The sequence below is a fragment of the Prosopis cineraria genome, unplaced genomic scaffold (assembly GCF_029017545.1).
Source record: "Prosopis cineraria cultivar Desert tree isolate PC_DT_omini unplaced genomic scaffold, ASM2901754v1 PC1, whole genome shotgun sequence".
NCBI lineage: Eukaryota > Viridiplantae > Streptophyta > Magnoliopsida > Fabales > Fabaceae > Prosopis > Prosopis cineraria.
In genome coordinates, this window is record NW_026555332.1 from 4,985,997 (window position 1) to 5,006,080 (window position 20,084).

At 33.6% G+C, this 20,084-nt stretch overlaps 2 protein-coding genes across 5 annotated transcripts; both read right to left on the reverse strand.

The window, feature by feature from the left end:
* Nucleotides 1–4,025: 4,025 nt before the first annotated feature.
* LOC129294885 (protein-tyrosine-phosphatase PTP1-like) lies at nt 4,026–10,169 on the reverse strand. Of its 2 annotated transcripts, none has more exons than XR_008589457.1 (8): nt 9,770–10,169; nt 9,015–9,114; nt 8,784–8,866; nt 8,537–8,677; nt 6,884–7,015; nt 6,352–6,497; nt 6,106–6,242; nt 4,026–4,481 (listed from the first exon to the last, which is right to left on the reverse strand). XR_008589457.1 is itself a non-coding variant. In XM_054933371.1 (8 exons), the coding sequence occupies exons 1-8, from the start codon at nt 9,938–9,940 to the stop codon at nt 4,410–4,412; spliced, it is 987 nt and encodes a 328-aa protein (XP_054789346.1). In that variant the 5' UTR covers nt 9,941–10,153; the 3' UTR covers nt 4,026–4,409. The 2 variants fall into 2 exon arrangements, 1 of the variants encoding a protein (XP_054789346.1); XM_054933371.1 differs by having other exon boundaries at nt 6,106–6,247; nt 9,770–10,153.
* Nucleotides 10,170–13,093: 2,924 nt separating this feature from the next.
* Nucleotides 13,094–19,870, reverse strand: LOC129294863 (protein-tyrosine-phosphatase PTP1-like). 3 transcript variants are annotated; one of them, XM_054933358.1, is made up of 9 exons: nt 19,487–19,865; nt 18,788–18,884; nt 18,554–18,636; nt 18,313–18,453; nt 17,578–17,712; nt 16,329–16,477; nt 16,109–16,250; nt 14,216–14,285; nt 13,094–13,416 (listed from the first exon to the last, which is right to left on the reverse strand). In XM_054933358.1, the coding sequence occupies exons 1-8, from the start codon at nt 19,685–19,687 to the stop codon at nt 14,217–14,219; spliced, it is 1,017 nt and encodes a 338-aa protein (XP_054789333.1). In that variant the 5' UTR covers nt 19,688–19,865; the 3' UTR covers nt 13,094–13,416; nt 14,216. The 3 variants fall into 3 exon arrangements, 2 of the variants coding, with proteins under 2 accessions (XP_054789333.1, XP_054789330.1); XM_054933355.1 differs by lacking the exon at nt 13,094–13,416 and adding an exon at nt 13,465–14,003; XR_008589456.1 differs by lacking the exon at nt 13,094–13,416 and having other exon boundaries at nt 16,109–16,245; nt 19,487–19,870.
* Nucleotides 19,871–20,084: the final 214 nt, after the last annotated feature.

The window sequence follows — 20,084 nt, forward strand, 5'->3', positions numbered from 1 at the left end:
ATTTAAATGGATATTTGTCAATTCTGATTAGTTTTTTATCAACAAGTATTCATTTAAACTTTAATAATAACTCATTCTAAATTAACAATAGTCCATTCAAGTTTATTTTCCATTCAGATTTTGATAACTAATTTTTGATTGATATAAATTTTATATAGAAATTATTATTATTATTTTTCCTGATTTTTTTCTTAAAAATATCGTTGAAAACAAACACTAATGCAAAAACAGAAAAGAAAACAAAGAGGGGAGTGGTTGGGCTCGTGAGACGAAGTTGGTGGTGGAGGCACGTTTTAACTTTTACATACAAACATGAAACACCAATGCAAAAACAGAAAACAAAACAACGCTGAAGACAAAAAAGATAATATAAGCATGTTGCTTAGGAGGTAGCTAAGCAATATGGTTGACCTTCTAGATGGTCGTTTTTAATAATTTTTTTAAAAAAACTCAATTAGTTTAATTAATAAAATTTTCTCGGATATATCCTATTATATAAGATTAAACATGAAAATAATGTATAGTTTTAAATATAATTAACAAAGCGGGAAGTGTAATTCAATTTAAAAAAATACTTTATAATATTGATCAAGTGGAGTAATAATTAATAAACGCGGTAATAATATTTTCCTTGTATTGTATTGGAATCCTATTTATTAAGCCAAAAGGAAAAAAATTATGTTTATTTATATTTATAAGTTATGTTATTAAAAAAGAAAAAAAGAAAACCTGAAAGTCAATAACAACTTCCAATACAACAATGATCATAGCTAAGTGAAGCCCATCAAAGTCCGATGCAAAAAATCCGCAAGGTGAGGCAGAACACGAAACAATGAGATATTAAGGTCCTGTTTGGAGGAGTTGAATCTTAAGAATAGAAATGAAATTGGGATAGGAATCTAAATAAAGAGATATTTGATACATATAAATTAGAACTCTCATGAATTCGAATTCTATGAAAAAATTTTGAATTAGATTCCATATTTAAAGCTATGAAATTTAGATCAATTCTATAGAATCCTATTTTTTAAGACAATTTTATCCTCTTAAAAAATTGAATTCACAACTTTGCCCTGTAAATTATGAGCGTGAGCCTTGTGTGCATCAAAGGCTTCTGGTTTTCAAAATGTGGTGGCTGAGTTCGGCCAAAAAAAAAATGATAGTGGCTGAGTTTGTTTCGTTAGCTTTTTTCTTTTCTCACTACTTTTATTTTTGTATGTTTTGTGCTCTTTATTCTGATGTTACTATGGGCGTAAAAGTCTTTATATAAATTATATATATATATATATATATATAATATAGCATTACATATATTTGAACATTTGTAATATTTCTTTTATAAACTATTTGTATAATTATAGTATATTTGTATTATATATATTTACTATTACATATAATATTTTATTTATATACTAAATACACGAGGAAATTAAAACACAATCAAGCTTTTAATATATATTTATTTTAATTTTAATTTTTAGGGGTATTTTTGTCTTTTCTATATAATTTTATTTTCATGTCTTACATGCCAAATAAAAATAGTGTAAGGATTCCATCTACTTTTTCTAACATACCAAGCACATTTTTAAAACCCAATTCCATTCCAATTTTGATTTTGATTTCAATTTCAATTCCATCAAAAACTTTTCTATCATACCAAACGAGGCCTAACAGTCCACACATCAAAAGCATAAAAAATAGCATCCACGCCAAAACCCTATAACGTCTTTTGCTTGTTAGAAAGAGATAAAATAAAATTGATTAAAAAATATATTAAATTATTTAATTCCTCATGATAAATATGAAAATACTCAATACCACATATATGGAATATTAAAATCACCACATCCATCACAAATTATAGAAATCATGACTCTCATTCTTAAAAATTAAAGGTTTGTTTAGTTATTATAAAAAAAATGAAATGAAATGTGTTGATAGAAAAAAAATAAACAAAAATAAAATTGTAGAATTATAGAGAGGTGAAAGCCATTGAATGATGGATAGGTAGAAATGGAGATGCGTGACCTCATTCAAGTCAATCCCCATTCCCACCCTCATGCCTTTCATTTATCTATTATAATCACCTCTCTCATCAATTTATAACTTTATTTTCATTCATGTTATTTTCTATCAACAGTTTCTTTTCTTTCCTACAATCAAATGGGATTTAAATTACTCATCTCTCCTCATAAACATAGTTAACTTAAATCTTTTCCACAATGATCATTGTATTTTTATCTTGATTTTTTAATCCATTCCTTGCCCTTTGCCACCCTCAACGATCCCTAGACGAAAACGAAGAAACCACCCAAAATAATGGTGGAAAGTAGAAACCCTCTCACTGGAGATAAAAAGCTCACCCAAAGAGTGAAGAGAAACAACTCATAGAAAACCCTTGTATTATACTATCTTGCTCTAAATTCCATTGGCGAATTGAATTCTGCTATTCAAATTCGAGAATAATCTACCAAGTAAATATTGCTGCCACATTTATAATTAGTAAATCAAGTCTTGCGAATAAGGTAGATTTAGGACTCAATTCTCTCTTGTCATATTTGGTGATCCCTTGCTGTGTCTTCATAAAGTGATAGTGAATCATCTAAAAGTTTCACTATCCTGGGAGTTATCAAAACCATGATATTGGGAAAAACAAGTATTTCAAATATAAAATCAAAGACCCACTAATTCCATATTATAGATAATTAAACCTTGTCAGAATTATGTGATTTATATCCCATTTTTACTCTTGGTCTCATTTGGGTGATAGAGAAGAATGGAATGAATTAATAGAATAAAATAAACTAGAATAAGACTGTGGATTGATAGATAGAAGAGGACAATAGAAAAAGGAAAGCTATTGAAATGATGAGGGGTGAGAACGGGGATTGGCACGAATAAAGTCATCAATCCCCATTTCTACCTATCCATCACTTTATGACTCTCAACTCTTTTATAATTCTCATCTCTCCATCAATTCACAACTTCATTTTAGTTTTTTTTTTTTATTCTCTATCAACACATTCTATTCCATTTCTTTTCAACAACCAAAACAACCCTACTTCCCTAGCAAAAACTTGCTACGACAAAATCTACACGCACTGATTAATAAAGAAGAGAAAGATGATCTATAAATAACAAGGGAAAATAACGAGTGAAACATCATGTGATGCCTCCAGAATTGGCCATGGGGCCTCCTAAATTTATAATGAAACTCAATTGGTAAATCATTAGCCATGTGATTAAGGTTGATTTATAAAGAAAAGAAAGATAATCTCCAGACTCCGGGCACCCAAGGAGAAGGATAAATAAAATGTGCTTAGATTGGCTTCACCCAAATTTTTTTTAAAAGAAAATTATCCTTAAAAATATTTCATTTTTTTATAAAATTATTCAATTAATTTTTTATATAAATTCTTCTAAAATCATATTTTGACTGTGTGACAAATTTTTTTTACCAAACTCCGGGCACCCAAGGAGTAGAAAAGGATAAATAAAATGTGCTTAGATTGGCTTCACCCAAATTTTTTTTAAAAGAAAATTATCCTTAAAAATATTTCATTTTTTTATAAAATTATTCAATTAATTTTTTATATAAATTCTTCTAAAATCATATTTTGACTGTATGACAAATTTATACATACACTTTTTATAGGAAGTTGCATTATTCGCAAGTATGCTTTATTTATTTCAAACTCTACAAAACCCCGCATTTTTTTTTTGGATGAGTAAAACAAGTCACTGATGTTTTTCCACTAGAACAGAGAGAGAGAGAGAGAGAGAGAGAGAGAGAGAGAGAGAGAGAGAGAGAGAGAGCATTTGAAAAGAGTATAAATATAATAACAGTTTTTTTTTTTTTTGGTGACTAAAACAAGTATTGATGGGATTTACCTTTATTGTTTAATCAGCAAGAGACAAACAAGAAATCTGAAAAGAGATGAAAGTGATGGAGGCAATAACAGTAAAAAATGAGAAGAGAAGAGTTGGAGTAACTGAAATTTCAAATAACTGGAGTATAAAAAGAATTTGAAATTATAAATGAATTCTAATAAAAATGAATTTAGATTTGAATCAAATCTACATGTTTTCATGCATCCAAATAGAGGACGTGGCCCAAATCTAAAAATAAACCGTTATTAATCCCAATGCAACATTAGTTTAAATTCACAAGCTCTCCCAATTCAAATCAGCGGCATGATGGTTGAGATGTTCACATTAAATGTGACTGCAATTTATCATGCTACCACCAGAACGGTTTGACGTTTGAATGAACAAAGATGCTACACAACTAATGGATGAAGGAAAGTGGACAAGAGAGATTCGTTGTACACAAGGATTTCAAAACCAGAACAGTGCAGGCTGCAGAATCTTCGCAAGAACAGAAAGTGGACAGAAGTGGCATACCCTCATTACTGCTGATGATTAGAAAGAAGCTCGTCCAGTGCCTCTACAATAGCTTCATAGCAGAAATTGTACTGGGTCTGGTAAAATGCAGAAAAACACAATAAAAGACGAGATGTCAAGAAGTTGAAAAAGAAATTAAGTGGAAAATAAAGAATATGTTACTGGAAATATTAAGGAAAAATAAAAACAAGATTACTTCGTATGCTTTCATTTTCTCTTTTATGCTTAGTCTCACTTTAATAAGGATATAAAAAAAGGCAAATTTGTTTTGTTGCTTGAAAATTTTCAATTTTTAAAAAATAAAAATTGAAATTGACTAAAAAAATATTTAATAATTCAAATATTCAGGCTAACCTAAAAGCCTGAAGTATTAAGACCAAACTTAATTGTAGGCTTTTTATATATTTGGATATTTTAAACCCGACTCACCCGAATTACTAATTCTAGTTACATTGCAATTGCATACATTAGCAATTATTCAGTCTCCTTCTAGAATAGGAAAGAGACTTTGTGAACCTTTTCATTTCAATGCCAGAAAGAATCCTATTTTACTATATCTTTTTGAGAGTTCTAAACTTCTAATCTGGTACTGACTTATGAATCTTCATATAGCAGTCTAACCTAATACCTCAACAGAAATTAGCCACATTACCGTCAAACCATCTGAAGAGTCGAAATCCATGTTTGTTCCTAGATTTCAAAATTACTAGGCCATTTACTGAGTTTGGGAAGAGGGACTTAATTTATATGCGATCCAACTAAATAAACGCCTTTCCATTCATAATCAATGTGATTCATAATTGACTATTGATAGAGGTAGAAGAGAGAGAGGGAAGAGGTAGAAGGGAAATAGAGAGGAAATGAAAGATGCAGGACCATAGGTGATGATGGTGACTGGAATTTTGGTACTCGAATTGATGGTAAATGCATCGGCGGTGAAAGGCCAAGAAGACACATAGGAAGAGGAGGGTCAAAAATTGAAGTCAGAGAACCATTTGACGCATTTGCAGCTCTGGGTGTCTCCATCTCTTCACTATCTTGCTTCTTTTTGGTCTTTCGTAATGCTTGCAATGACATTGTCCAATTTTAGGGCATTGACATTCCCTGTCTCGGTCAGTTCGTCTGTCATCTCCTCGTCAACAACGGTGAGTGTTGAATCCACACCAGTCTCTTTGATAACCAGCTCGTCCGTGTCTTTCTCTTTCATGTCAGATGCTCGTTGCTGTGAGTACTCGTTCACAGTTGTAGTAGATGCAGAGGTAGTCATTGTTGGTTGCAGGCGCTGGTTGACACGCATAGACTTAGCCAAGATTTCAGTCATAAGCTAAGATATGGTTTGCTTAGTCCCAAGGAAGTCCTGAATCTGCTTGTTGCATTGGAACAAGGTTGACTGCATCTCCAAACGATGTTTAAGGGTACCAATGCGTTCATTGGATCAGCTCTCCGATAGAGCCATGGCTAGAGAAGAGGCTCTAATACTTTTGATAGAGGTAGAAGAGAAAGAGGGAGAAAGGGAAGAGGTTGAAGGGAAATAGAGAGGACGAGAAAGATTAATTCCATTCACAATAACCCATTATAACCTAAAAACATAGAGAATATATTTAAATACCCAAACTACCCATATTATTTCTAATTCCTCTAATTACCCCTATTATTCCTAATTCCCATTGTATCAGTTATACTAAGTCCAACGCCATCAACCTGTTTCTGAGCCATTCCATATCGCTGTGACCTGAAGACACATATGGTATTACGAAGATCCAAGGCAGACTTATCTCCAGCAAGAATTCTCTGAATTGTATTATGAACTGCACAGTATGCTCCTGTTCTGCCGATACCTGCACTGATAATCAGAGAATTCTCAAACAAATATGCATATGACTTATTATAATTATTGCAATAAATAAACAAGTATAAGCTTTCCACCAGAAACAAGTGCGAGCTAACCTGCAGTGCACCACTATGGGGCCAAGTTCCGGTGGTAAACGGTACAATCTCTTAAAAATTGCACGCACAGCATGTGTTTCGTTGGGAACTCCATAGTCAGGCCACTCAAGATAATGAATGTGCAAAACAGATAAGGGCAGATCTTCCTGCAATAAGAACGATGAATGACAAAATAAAAGTAAACCACAATGCAATAATTTTGTTTCAAAATAGAAACAAAAACTTGTCTGAAGAAGCAAGTTATAAACTACAAGGACAGTAATGAAGTATAATACTGATGAGCACAAAGTTTAAGGCTAGAAGAGGGTCTGAAACATTTGTCTGGATCTTAATAACTCAGCGTCCAAAAACATGACTTTGACAATTTATTGCAGGCAAGTCTAATGGAAAGTTACAATGCAGGCCATTGAATACCCAGTTGCAAAATATACAAAATTAATTACATAATTGTGACCAACAGAATAAGGAACAAGAGCCTAGTTAATAGGCAGTCTCAATCTAGCGATCATATTTACATTCCAACACATCTCACCTTTCTATGCACCTTCAAATGGCGAAGTACCAATGATTTCTCAGTAGTTTTCATCCATTCACAAACAATAGTGATATTACCAAACTTTCTAGGTCCATCCTCGGCTTGAAAATAATCGCTACATTTAACAATCTGCAGATCATAAAGAGAAAGGAAAATAGCTTATGAAAAGCAAGTCTAATTTACAAGTAAAACAACGATACTATGATTAAAAAAAAAAATAACTAAAGAACGAATGGAATTACTTGCTTTAAGCTTGAGTAAGAATAAACAAAACAGCACGCAATTGCATTTTCATGCAATGCAGGACAGGATGTTTGTCTCTCGGTAAAGACTATACGTACAAAATTTAGAATTGTAATGGCTGATCAAAAGCCAAAAAGAAAAAAGAAAAAAGAAAAAATAAAAGACCAATAGTACAGGACCACTCTTTTAAACAAATTGCTTACGTAGCTGGTAATCATTAATGATCACATATACGGTCAAAAGATAATGAAGAACTTGGGACAACACTGTTGGTGAAAGAAACTTTCACTTGGTAACCACTTCAGCATCCAAAACGTATGTGCAAAACAAATAAGCTCCCTGAAGGTTTCCATGAATGGTTTGCGTCTCAAATAAGTCAAATGTAATAGTACAACCACTGGACAACTTAACCAGTTACCCTATCCTTTCATAACTATACTTAAGAATCAGAGAATAGATGCAGCGGCACATTTTGAAAGCCAAAATGAGTATAGTCGCTGCAACCTCTTAGCAAAGGATGCACTTAATACATAACAACAACAATAACCAGCCTTCTACTATTAGGTTAAGTCAACTATATAAATTAAATGATGTCATTGTTGTCCATCAACAACTAAAATGCACTTAGTTACCTTTATTGCTTTTATTATTTTTTAACTTTTTTGGTAGGGGGATTTCGGCAAAGCAATATGTACATAGTTCAAGATTTTATTTTTTAATATTTAAAATAAGTAATCTGAAATAGTTTTATATTTAATACGTTAATACAATTAAATAAAAATTTCAAAGTATTAAACATAAAAAATAATTTCCAAATTTAAGATTTTCAATTTATATTTATATGTAATTGCATATTGATAATTTGAATAAAGGATTTTGATAGATCTTCAAATTTTCCAAAAAGCAAATTAATATATATAATATAAAAATCTAAAGAATAATATATTTTTAACCGTCTTGGTTAATATCATATCCAAATTAAAAAATAAGAAAACAAATTTATTTTCATGCAATAGCTCAAGTTTTATAATCATTCATTCATAACTTTCGAGAGTCAGCATGCATAATTGACGCTTGATTTGCTATTTATATTCCTCCCTCCGTTTCTTTTTATCAGATCTTATTTATAACTTTAATGAGATTAAGAAAATTAGTTAATACTGTCAAATGTTAAAATAAATAAATAAATAAACAACTACTTTCCGAAACAACCTTTGATTTATGTGGTTAGTTGAGGGGAGAGATGGGGAGGATGGAAAGGCCAAGACTAAAAGAGACAATTTTGCTATCAAAATAAAAAAATGTATCATGAATGTTTCATTAAATTTTATAGGACGTCTTGTATTAAGGAGCTTTGTCTTATAATCAAAGTATTACAGTAGTGCTGAATTTGCACTTGCCTAGTACCTTGTTGTGTTCAACAAGCGCAGTGAGATTTACAATGACGGGGCAGCGGTATTGGATTACCATTTCCCAGAAATCCTCACAAGTATGTGGCAGTGGACCTTGTGTAGCTATAAACTGAGAAACACTTTCAGAGGAGGAGGGCTGCACAAAAGGAACTCACAGGGCTTAAAACCAAGAATAGTATACCAATATCTCCTTGTATATACTGTTACCAAACAATATCAAATACTCATTCTAATATTTATACCGAGAGAAAGCTTGCATTGATATATCCCATGGCCGTGGGTCTAGGATCTGTACTTGATTCCAGAACAACCCTGTTCTCATCAACTGAAATAAGGAACAAATTAACAACTAAATGAAGAAATAAAACCCTTAATAAAGAATAGATGTTCTCGTTGAACACAGAAATATCAGACGCACTGCATTTTCCGGATAACATTCAGTGGGGAGAAATAATTAAGAATGTCGTATTTACATGGCAGGACATTTTCCGGATACCGATTTTTGTCCAGATTTGCTTCATTCAGAGCAACAGTGCATCTTCTCCTCAGCTCACTTATTGTTATCACATTGGCCTGAAATCAAACATAGGGGAAAGGGGCCAAAAAAAAATAATAATAATAATAACGGAGTCAAGCTTAGAGTTGGAAACAGATTATGGAAGTGAATTAAGTGTATAACTTATCCAATTGCTCATGTAAGATATGACGATGGAAAACACCAAACAAACATTATAGGGATTGACAACTTCCAAAAGCCCAAAACAAAACTGCGAGAGACGGAGCGAGTAAACTCTTGTTCGAAGCTTTTAAGATGAATAATTTCTTTGATTTATTTAGCATGAACACAGCATAGACTTCGTTGTAAGAGAAGAGAAACAATTTTTTTTTTTTAAATAAGGAAGGCAAGCCTGAGGCTTGAAGGATTACAAAATCAAGAGAAACAAAATTTTGATTCCAAAAAGATATGAAAATGAAACATCACAGAGCATTCCATTAATTCTTAAACTCGCACAAATTTCTGAAATAACAAAAGAACAAATCATTGCAGCAACAATAAATCATAACTTAAGGAATGAAATTTGAAGAGGCAGTCATTTCCCGTCCGCAATTTTCCCACACTTCCTAAGAGTATTTGGTTTCAACTAGAAGCACGTAACCAAGAGCAAGGTTTTAGTCCGATGTGAAATCAAGCAATCAAACAGACACACTGTAAGAACTACCAAACTACCTCCAATTGATCGAACTCTTGATCGATCATCTCCGGCGTTCTCTGCCTAAAGCTGGCCAGCGCTTCAGCACAGTGATTGAGCTGATCAGGCGTGAGAGAAATTATCGGAGGGGAATCGGGGGAAGGATCCCAGGGTTTGTGAGAGAAATTGGCGGGTAAAGAAGCAGTCATGGCGGATCAGACTTTGCGTCTAGCAGGACCAAAACCAAAGCGAGAACGGAAGAGAGGGGAGTGGATGGGGTTAGTTGTGGTCGAGAGATAAAGTTGGTGGTGGATCCACCTTTTGGATGGTCGCTTCCCGTCGTCCCTTCTCTTATTTATCAAAAAAAAAAAAAAAGAAAAAAGAAAAAATCCGGCCAACGCATTGGGGCACTCCGTACGGCGGAACCTCTTCGTTCAGCAATCGCCCAATCAGCACTCCTCACGTGCAAGGTCGCCTGGGGTCTTCTTTCCCGCGCCCAGGGGCTGCTTTTTGAATGCATGACGTTAAAAAATGAATCCATCGCATGCAACTGTTGTTTCTTCTTTTCATTTCAAATCACTGAAAGCAACATAGTCATTTAGCAGAACTTTTTGCATTGTACAAAACTAATCATATGGAATGAGGTTTAGGGATATTGCATTGAAACTTTTGACAGAACAATGAAGGATATAATACGTTGTGATAAGCCTTTTGATGATAAACGCATTCTTTTGGAGGTAATTTTAGACAATCTTGCCAGTGATATCAAAGGATGCAAGAGCGTTAGCTCTTCACATTTATAAGATTATTGTAAAATTCTTCATTTGATAAAAAAATTATGTTTATAATTAACAAATGGTGCTACATATCAATGTTTAATGGAATTCTCACAATGGCTCTTGAAAATTGATAGGAAATTAGGTGAATACTGAATCACATGATGGCAATGCTGAAATTGAAATTCCTTCAAATTTATTGATTAACATAGGCTACATGGATTCATTGCATGCAATAGTTAATTAAATATACCTAGATTTGTTATCCAATTATGAACAATGCCTATTTCAATGATAGAATTATACTAGTACCAACCATAGATACTACAACTAAATACTATCGGGGAATTCAATTGAATACTACATTTGTGACTTTGTATATAAATTTTGTGAAAATTTTCATTAATTTGAAAATTTGTACACAATTTAATTTTTGAATACAATCAACAACTCTAGTTTACCTTTACATAAACTTGTCTTGAAGGTTGATGGACCAATGATGCTTCTAAGAAATATTAACAAAGCAGTAGGTCTATGCAATTGAACTAGACTTATGATCACAAAACTTGGTAAGTCAATTATTGAAGCAATAACATTAAGCAGTTTAAGATTTAAGTAAAAGATCCTAATACATAAAATGAACATGAATTTTTTAGGAAGTAAGTTACCATTTCAAATGAAAAGAAGGCAATATCCTATTACTTTGTCTTTTGACATGATGACAAACAAGAACCAAGGCCAATTATTAAATTTTGTGGGCTTGTATTTGATAAAGTAAGTTTTCACACATAGTTAATTTTATATTGCTCTTTCCAAAGTAAAAGGAGTCAACGAATTAAGAATACTAGTAAATGTTGATAATTATAGTAAAGGAAATACAATTACAAATATAGCATATGCTGAGGTATTTCATAATTTGAAATGAAGAAGGTGCGTTGCTTGATGATTCTTAGTATGTACCGTTTAGTAGTTGTTACCTTGTTATTCGAATGGTTTGTCATTTTGGTTTATTTAACAACATCCTTCTGAATTATTGCATCATTTTAAAGCATGAAATTTTAATTACCGTAGAATTAGCCATTTGAACATAATTTTCATTGAATTGGATGATTTTTTTTTTCTTTTTTGCTTCCCGTGTAACATATGGGGAAGTAAACGCTAGTTCCTTAAACAAGGATATAATTAACAAGATTTTTTAAATAAGATACTATATTAAATAAGAGGACATACGTAAAGAAAGTGTAATTTTAAAGACAATTAATATACTCGTTGGAGATGTAATTTGATTGGAAGTAACATATAATAATGAATAAAGGAAGTAATAATTAATCAATGCAGTAATAATGTTTTCAGCGAATTGTATTGGAGTCCTATTTATAAAACCAAAGAACAAATATCATTAAATTTTTATTATAAACTTTTTCTTAAGGTGGTGTGAAGCAGCATTTCTCCTATTTTCATTTTACTAGTTTTTGGATAATAATAGCTAAATTATGTTACATTATGCAGTAATGGAAATGAAGGATTGACAAAATAGTTCACAATTTGTATGAAGGATATAAATCGTTTGGGCTTACTTTTTTGGGCGTGGCAATTGATGGGTTGGGAGGTCCTACTGTTGATGGAGCTGATTGGCCATTTTTCTAAATTCACCAAAAAAGAAATATAGGCTTGTTTGTTGTGGATGGATCTCTTCATGAAACTGGATTACTTACTTGTAGGGTACATATGACTGATGAGGATGGCAATTGGATAAAGGGTTTTTGTTAAGCTTGGAAATCCACCTTTAACAATAGCTGAAATAAGGGGAATAATTATGGGACTCGAATTCTGCTGGGATCATGGGTTCAAAAAGATAAAAGTTTATTCAAACTATTTGGAAGTTATAAATCTCCTGAATAGAGGCGTGAATGCTGATCATCCTTTTTCAAAATTTCATTTCTCATGCTTTTAGCTTAATTCATAGGAACTGGATTGTTACAATTAGCTTTATTCATAAAAATGTGGTTAACACCGCTCACCACCTGGCTAGAAAAGCTCATTTTATTGAAGGCTTTTTTTGTATCTTTGATCATCCACCACCTTGGTTACCAAAAGAGGGTTGATGATGATTGATTTGGCTCTCCTTGTATTTTGTTGACTTGTTCTGGTTTCTTCTGATTATGAATGAATTCAGTTTTCATCCAAAAAAAATATAATTTAGAAGAATTTATATGAAAAAATTAGCTGAATAATTTATAAAAAGTTAATTATTTTTTAAACATTTTTTCTTGTGCTGTACTTGGTTTAGTAAATGGCATATGTTTTGAGGAACTGATTTCATTTTCAAATAAGTTTCACTCGTCCTCTCTTGTCTTCTAACACTCATCGTCTTTCTTCTTCTTCATCTCCTACTCTTCATGTATGAGATTTTCGTAAATATAATAGTTTCAGTGCAAATTTGATATGTTTAAGACCAAAGTTATGCGTTTATAGTAGAGGTTTGTAGTAAGATAACTCTTTTTTAATCATTCATTTCCCTGCATTTCATATTCTTTCTCCATCTGCACATCTTTTATTTATTTATTTTTTATTTTGAAAACCTAATCACTTGAACCGGCCTCCTGGCAAACCGTTTACTCTTTACAATTCCCACAGGTTTTTGATCGGTTGGCCAGTTTTTGACCGGTTTACTATAGCACTAGTTTTATGGCTTCATTCAAACCGAACCAGGGGCCAATTCCCAATTGGACTGGCTAATCCTATCCTGTTTTTTTAAACCTTGGTTCTTACTAGTTTCAGCAGCATTCTTTGACTCAACTTTATAAAGTTTAGACCAAAAGCAACATAATTAGAGGAGGAGAAAGTCTCTCCCTCCCATTTTGTTTGAATTCCTTGCATTCTCATCCTCTAAAACAACCAAACATTCCCTACAAGAATAGCAAGTGAAAATGTAATTAATAAAAGGGAGATGTCTATTAATCGAATCCCGTTGAAAGAGATATCTACATTTATTGCATGTTTAGTACACAACTGTTTTCCAAAATGAAAATGGGAAATGCACCTAACAAGACAATAGGATAGGTACATTTTTCATTTCCCTTCTAGAGAACAATTTTTTACCCACAAAACATTACATTAAACCGTGCCTCAAATATGATTCTATCTAATGGAAAGATACTTGTGCACAATTTAAAAAAAAAAATGGAGGGAGATGTCTATTATCTATAAATGATCATCTCATCAGCATCAGTTATTCTACATCCGGAACTCTAGGGTACTTGAATAAGGCAAGAAGCTTTTATTAGCTTCAACAAAAGCTTCTTGCACCGAAAGGCCTAGAAAGTTCACCATCCAAAAGATGGGGAAAGAAGAGAAAGAGGACAAAGGGGAGGGGGCAGAAATAATAGTTCAAATTATGTTATTCCTAGAGCCAATTTTTTCCCAAATAGGTTTTAGTTAAGTGCTATAATAAAAAGGATGCCCCCATGTGAGTTTTCCATGCCTGCAAATGCACCTGACAGTTTTGAGAACGATATGGAGTTTAGTTAAATTCAAAGGCTCTCTCAATTCAAATCAGCTGTAGGTAGTGCAATAGTATTGCCAGACCAAAACAGAAATGTTAAGGTAAGCAGTATTTCAAAATGAAGGAAGCAGTCTCACATCTAATGGACCAGATAAAGAATCTTTGCCAAAACAGAAGTTAACAGAAGTAACCACCACACCCACCTCATTGATCATGAGAAACAAGGTCTTCCAGTTCCTCTGCAATAGCTTTGTAGCAGAAAAAGTACTGATCCTGATAAAAATGTAGGGGAAAACAAAGTATATGGAAAGTCAACGACATGGCATTGGAAATTGGAACATATATAGGAATGTGAAAATAATCCACAAATAAAATTAACATCATAGCTTTTGTATACAAACATGTTTGCGTTTGAATTTGACTATTGGGTTCATCATGGTATTTCATTAGGTCAATTACATCATTCACTGAATTCACTCACTAATTCAGTCATAAACTGTTTGTCTACAATAAAATGAGGGGGAAAAAAACACGTCCCTCTCAATAATAAACATTTAGATAAACAGCATAACAGCCCAACTACCTTACGAAATGTTTACTATTCCAAGGTGAAACAATAATCAGAATGTCCCAAATGATTGTATACATAATATTTCCCCAAAAAGTTTTCATTTTGTATCTCCATGCCAATCAAACTGGCTAATTTATGAGATGGAGATGGATTTTATTAGGTAAACATATATCAACGGAATAAATAAAATAGTAGAAATTATTATGGAAAGCTAACTTACATATTTAAAAGTTAGAATATCCATTTAGATCATTATATAACATGATCTGGCAAGTACGAGACCTCAATTCTGGAACCAAAAAATGAAACCTAAAGTGTTGCTTAAACTGGTTTGTATGCGCCTTAGGTTCTAGAGACACATAGATTAGATGAGAAATTTTGTTGTCCATATTCCGCAGAGGCCAATTTTGAACGATAGAACTGAGGCATGGAAGAAAAATGAAATGCACAGGTCCAATTTAAAAATTATTTTTCCGTTGTTATCATTACTCAACAATACCTACCTCATTATTTTTTATAAAGTATTGCTATGAGGGTTTATTTTCCAATTCATTCCATTCACTCTTACCAATCTCTTTCGTTTTCCATGCTCGACACACTCCAAAAATAAAAGCCTAAAGTCCCGTTTGGTTACTAGAAAGGAATGGACTAAAAAAATTGACACAAAAATTAACTAGATCACCTTTCTTCCTCATGATAAGCATGATAAAACTCATTAATATAAATTACAAACATGAGAATCATCACACCCTTTAAAAATTTTATGAATCATGATTCCTAACCCTATGAACTAAATTACCTTCTCTTTTACAAATGTAGTTCACTATTCCTTTTAATTGTCTCATTTTTACTTTTATTTTTTCAATCTACTCCATTCCATTTCTTTCTAATAACCAACCGGGACCAAGAGTTTCTTTTCTTTTTCTTTTTGTTTTTTTTTGACAGTTTGAATCCAGGGATAGAAAGGAGAATCAACTCAAGTCACATAATCCAAGAGGCCAAACAGGTAGAATCCAAATGACCAAACAGGTCCAATCTGAAGTACTAGAATTAGTAAAAAGATTCCAGGAGTATTCGAGCTTCTTGCTTAGGTTGCAATGATAAAACAGAGGATAAATATTGCATATATTAGCACGAGAAATGGTATTGAAGGCTATATTAATCCATTTTGTTGTATGAATAGACCACGAGAACTGGTCCAATAGATGTAATCAAATACAAAACTTTGAGAATCTTCTCATTTCATCATTAAATAGACTCTATTTTATAGTATATTTTGAAAGGTATAATCTGGTACGAACAGTCTATCCTAATAGTTTGACAAAAATTGGCTTCATTATTATCAAACCATCTTCATTATTATCAAACCATCTAATCGGACATAAAGTTTGTTGTTGGATTTTAAAATTGCTTGGCCATTTATTGAGTTCGGGAAGGGAACTCTGTGATCCAACTAAACTAATGCCTTTCCATTCAAAATCAAAATGTTCATAATTGACGCATTTAAAGTAGCAATGCCAACTACCTGTGTCTGAACCATTCCAATACGCTGCGACCTGAAGACAGCTATGGTATTACCAAGATCCAAGGCAGACATATCACCAGCAAGGATTCTCTGAACTGTGTTGTGAATTGCACAGTATGTTCCAGTTCTGCCAATACCTGCACTGAAATCAGAGATTTCTCAGACAAATAAGCACATGACTTATTATCATTATTGCAATAAATATAAGTGACAAGCTAACCTGCAGTGCACCACTATTGGGCCAAGGTTTGGTGGTACATGGTACAATCTTTTCATAATTTCACGCACAGCATATGTGTCTTTAGGAACTCCATGATCAGGCCATTCAGGATACTGAATATGCAAAACAGATAAGGGCAGCTCTTCTTCCTGCAAAAAGAACAATTAATGAAAAAAGTTGCTCATAATGCAATAATTTTGTTTCAAAAGATAAACTCAAGTGAATAAGAAAGGCATGAACCACAAGGACAGTGATTAAATGCACCACCAAGTACAGACGTTGAAGGTTAAGGATCAAAGAGGGACTAGGTCTTAGTGACTCCATATCCAAAAACATCAATTCGATAGGTTATAGCAGGTAAGTCTTATGGGAAATTTTCCCGAGCCATATACCTGCGGGAAGAAAGCTATTAGAAGTATAACATACACCAGGGATGGGTGGGTTGTCAACGCTGCTACTTAAGTTCATAGAAGTGCATATCTCAGTAATATGCAGCATTTGGTAGCATTTATAAAAAAACGTTTATAAAATTAAGACCAAGAACATGGGACTAAACCAATAAATTAGCTCATACATTAAAAATAAATAATACGTTTTCATTTATTTTATTATTTGAGCAAATCATATATGTCTAACAGTAAAACAGACAAAAAACAGAGGATTTGATGAACCAAATCAAACTTAAACAAACCATTAGGGAAAAAATAATTCATCTTGCTACATTGAAAAATCAATTACCCAATCAACTTAATCTTGAAAGGGGAAGTGAAAATTGTAGAAAAGAAATCAAGGGCACCGTAAATTGGGATGGTAATATAAGTAAAACCTCTGAGATACTGGGACAAGACATTATTCTAAAAACAGAGGACCAAAAGATTTGTTTAAATTTCCAAGAGGATGCTACAGTAAAGATCTCACAAAAAATCATAACATTCAACTTTCAGGTGGAATTAGATCTCTTCCACTAACAACCCGTTCCACCCACTACTCAAAAAACAAATTCAATCAATCCAGTCAACAAAGTAAGAAAATTAGAAAAACCATCTTAGACTATAGAGGAATAAGAAAAGAAACCCTTGAATGCAACATAATAAGTGAATTCTGACCTACATGAGACATTTTTTTATGTGAGAAAGTTAAAAAATAATATCCTATTAACAACAAAATCACAACCAACAAAATATGGAACAAGAGGCATACTGAACATGCTAACACAAACTCACAATCTTTACATTCCAATACATCTCACCTCTCTATGCTTCACCTCCAAATGGCGCAGTACCAGTGATGTTTCAGTAGTTTTCATCCATTTACTAATAATAGAGATATTGCCTAACTCTCTAGGTCCATCTTCAGCTTGAAAATAATCTCCACATTTTACCATCTGCAATTTAAAGCCCAAAATGAGAGAAGAAAATAGCTTATGAAAAGCAAGTCTAATTTGTTAGTAAAACTACAAGACCATGATATAAAAACAAATCAACCATCAAAGACATGGATTGCTTTGGCCATAATACCTTCAAGCTTGAGGAAGAAGAAATAAAAAGAAAGGAAAAAAGCAGCAGCCATATAATCTGAAGATTTTCAAACATAATTTGCTACTGAAATGTAACTATACAACAATCGGACTTCTCCACCAATTGCACCATAACTACGGTTAAGAATGAAAAATAGATGCAACAGTTCAGTAAAAAAAGAGTATAATCTCTGCACAGAGGATGTGTTTGATAATACATCATTACAGCTTCCAACCAGAGAGACCGAGAGAGAGAACGAGAAGGAGCTATCATTCTGCTTTTGGTTATGGAATCAAACATCAAACAAGAAACTTAATTTGGACATAAACTTCACTGTTTCTAATATCATAAATAACATTTTATGCTTGCAGATTTGTTGAAAAATGGACAGAGAAACCTGCAATAAAAGTGATCCCCTCACGGTAATAAACAACAAAAATTACCGAGAAGCCTGCACAGTCAAGTACCTTATAATGGTCAACAAGCCTAGTGAGCATCACAACAGCAGGGCAACGGTGTTGGATCACCATTTCCCAGAAATCCTCATAAGTATGTGGTAGTGGACCTTGTGTAGCTATAAACTGAGAAATACTTCCGGAGGAAGAGGTCTGCACACAAGGAACACAAGTTTTCAAACTATGAATATACTGAGATCTCCTTGTGATGACATTTACAAAAAATATCAAATACTCATAATAATATTTATACCGAGACAAAGCTTGCATTGATATATCCCTCGGCTGCAGGTCTATAATCTGCACTAGATTCAAGAACAATTCTGTTCTTGTCAACTGAAATAAGGAAAAAGTAAACAACTAGTCAATAAATAAACTCTTCAAAAAAATGCTCTCGTTCCGCAGAAACATCAGCTGCAGTGTATTTACTCTCAAAGACATTACATGGATAACCCTCCGTAGGGAGAAATAAGAAAGTCATATTTACATGGTAGGACATCTCTATACCGATTTTTGCTCGCATTTACGTCATTTAGAGCTACAATGCATCTTCTCCTCATCTCACTCGGCGTTATCCTATTGGCCTGAAATCAAACATTCAGAAAATGAAACCAAAACAAAGTAAGGGAGGCAAGCTTAGAGTTAAAAACAAATAATGGAAGTGAATTGTAAAACTTTCCAAAAGTTTCAATGAGAATTTCGTTTTGTCCATCCTCCCATTCCCTTCATATCATCGGACAACATGAGGATAGCCATAATCAACTAGAGTTGTTTCAACATGCAGGACTTCAAAGCGAAAGTCACGGCCTTTCAAGATGAATAATTTCTTTTACTTTTTCTATAAGAAGACATGACAACGGCAAACATCCAAATTAACGCTGTAGGGATTGACAAACTACCAGAACCCAATATAAAACTGCGAGTGCGAGAGACGAAGCGAGCAAATGTTGCAAGCTTTTAAGATGAGTCGTTTCATTTCATTTATTTCCTTTTAGGTATGAACACGGAATATGCTTGATCGTAAGAAAGAAGAAACAAATATTTAAGTCCTACCAATTACTCCCATGGGCCTTTCGCCATTAAGAGATATGAAAAATGCCAGACATCACAACGCATTCCAGTAATTCTTAACCTGGCACCAACTTCCCAAAAAACACCAGATACAGGGTAAGAACTGCCAGACTACCTGCAACTGAGCGAACTCTTGAGCGATCATGTGCGGCGTCTGAAGCTTCTCCCTGAGGATGGCCAACGCTTGGGTGCAGTACTTGACCTGATCGGGGGTGAGCGAGGGTCTCTGGGGGGAATCGGGGGAGAATTCCAATGGTCTGTGAGAGAAAGCAGAGGAAGAAGTTGAAATGGAATTTCCCGATGAAGAAGCAGCCATGGCCGATCTCTTGTGGGCGCGGGAACAGGTTGAGCCGAGATTCCCCAGTTGCGTGGATCAGAGAGAGAGAGAGAGAGAGAGAGAGAGAGGAGTGAATGAGTGGGATTAGTTGAGATTTAGAGAGCGAGTTGGTAGTGGTGATGGTGGTGGAGGCACCTTTTGGTCGCTTTGAGACTGACTTCTTCGTTCAGCATTGGTGGTGTTGTGCCGTGCCCCATCCTTTTGTGGTTTTTGGCCAAATGTTGGGCCCTACCTTGGCGGGACTTTTTTCTTAGAAGTTGTAAATTGTAAATTTGTAATTGCATTACTGCTTAACTACTGCAGAAAATTGAGAGAGGATTGCACGCGCGACCCGACATACTCCCCGCCCCAACCAATATATTCAAAACTAGACCCG

What these genes read in the sequence shown, in the direction of transcription:
- LOC129294885 (XM_054933371.1), bottom strand. Translation starts at nt 9,940, where the DNA reads ATGACTGCTTCTTTACCCGCCAATTTCTCTCACAAACCCTGGGATCCT. An exon ending in TCCGGAAAATGTCCTGCCAT is followed by an intron (nt 8,867 to 9,014) that starts GTAAATACGACA and finishes TCCTTATTTCAG; the next exon opens with TTGATGAGAACAGGGTTGTT. An exon ending in CGCTTGTTGAACACAACAAG is followed by an intron (nt 7,016 to 8,536) that starts GTACTAGGCAAG and finishes TATGATCTGCAG; the next exon opens with ATTGTTAAATGTAGCGATTA.
- LOC129294863 (XM_054933358.1), bottom strand. Translation starts at nt 19,687, where the DNA reads ATGGCTGCTTCTTCATCGGGAAATTCCATTTCAACTTCTTCCTCTGCT. An exon ending in TGGAGGTGAAGCATAGAGAG is followed by an intron (nt 16,478 to 17,577) that starts GTGAGATGTATT and finishes TTCTTTTTGCAG; the next exon opens with GAAGAAGAGCTGCCCTTATC. An exon ending in TTGGAATGGTTCAGACACAG is followed by an intron (nt 14,286 to 16,108) that starts GTAGTTGGCATT and finishes CATTTTTATCAG; the next exon opens with GATCAGTACTTTTTCTGCTA.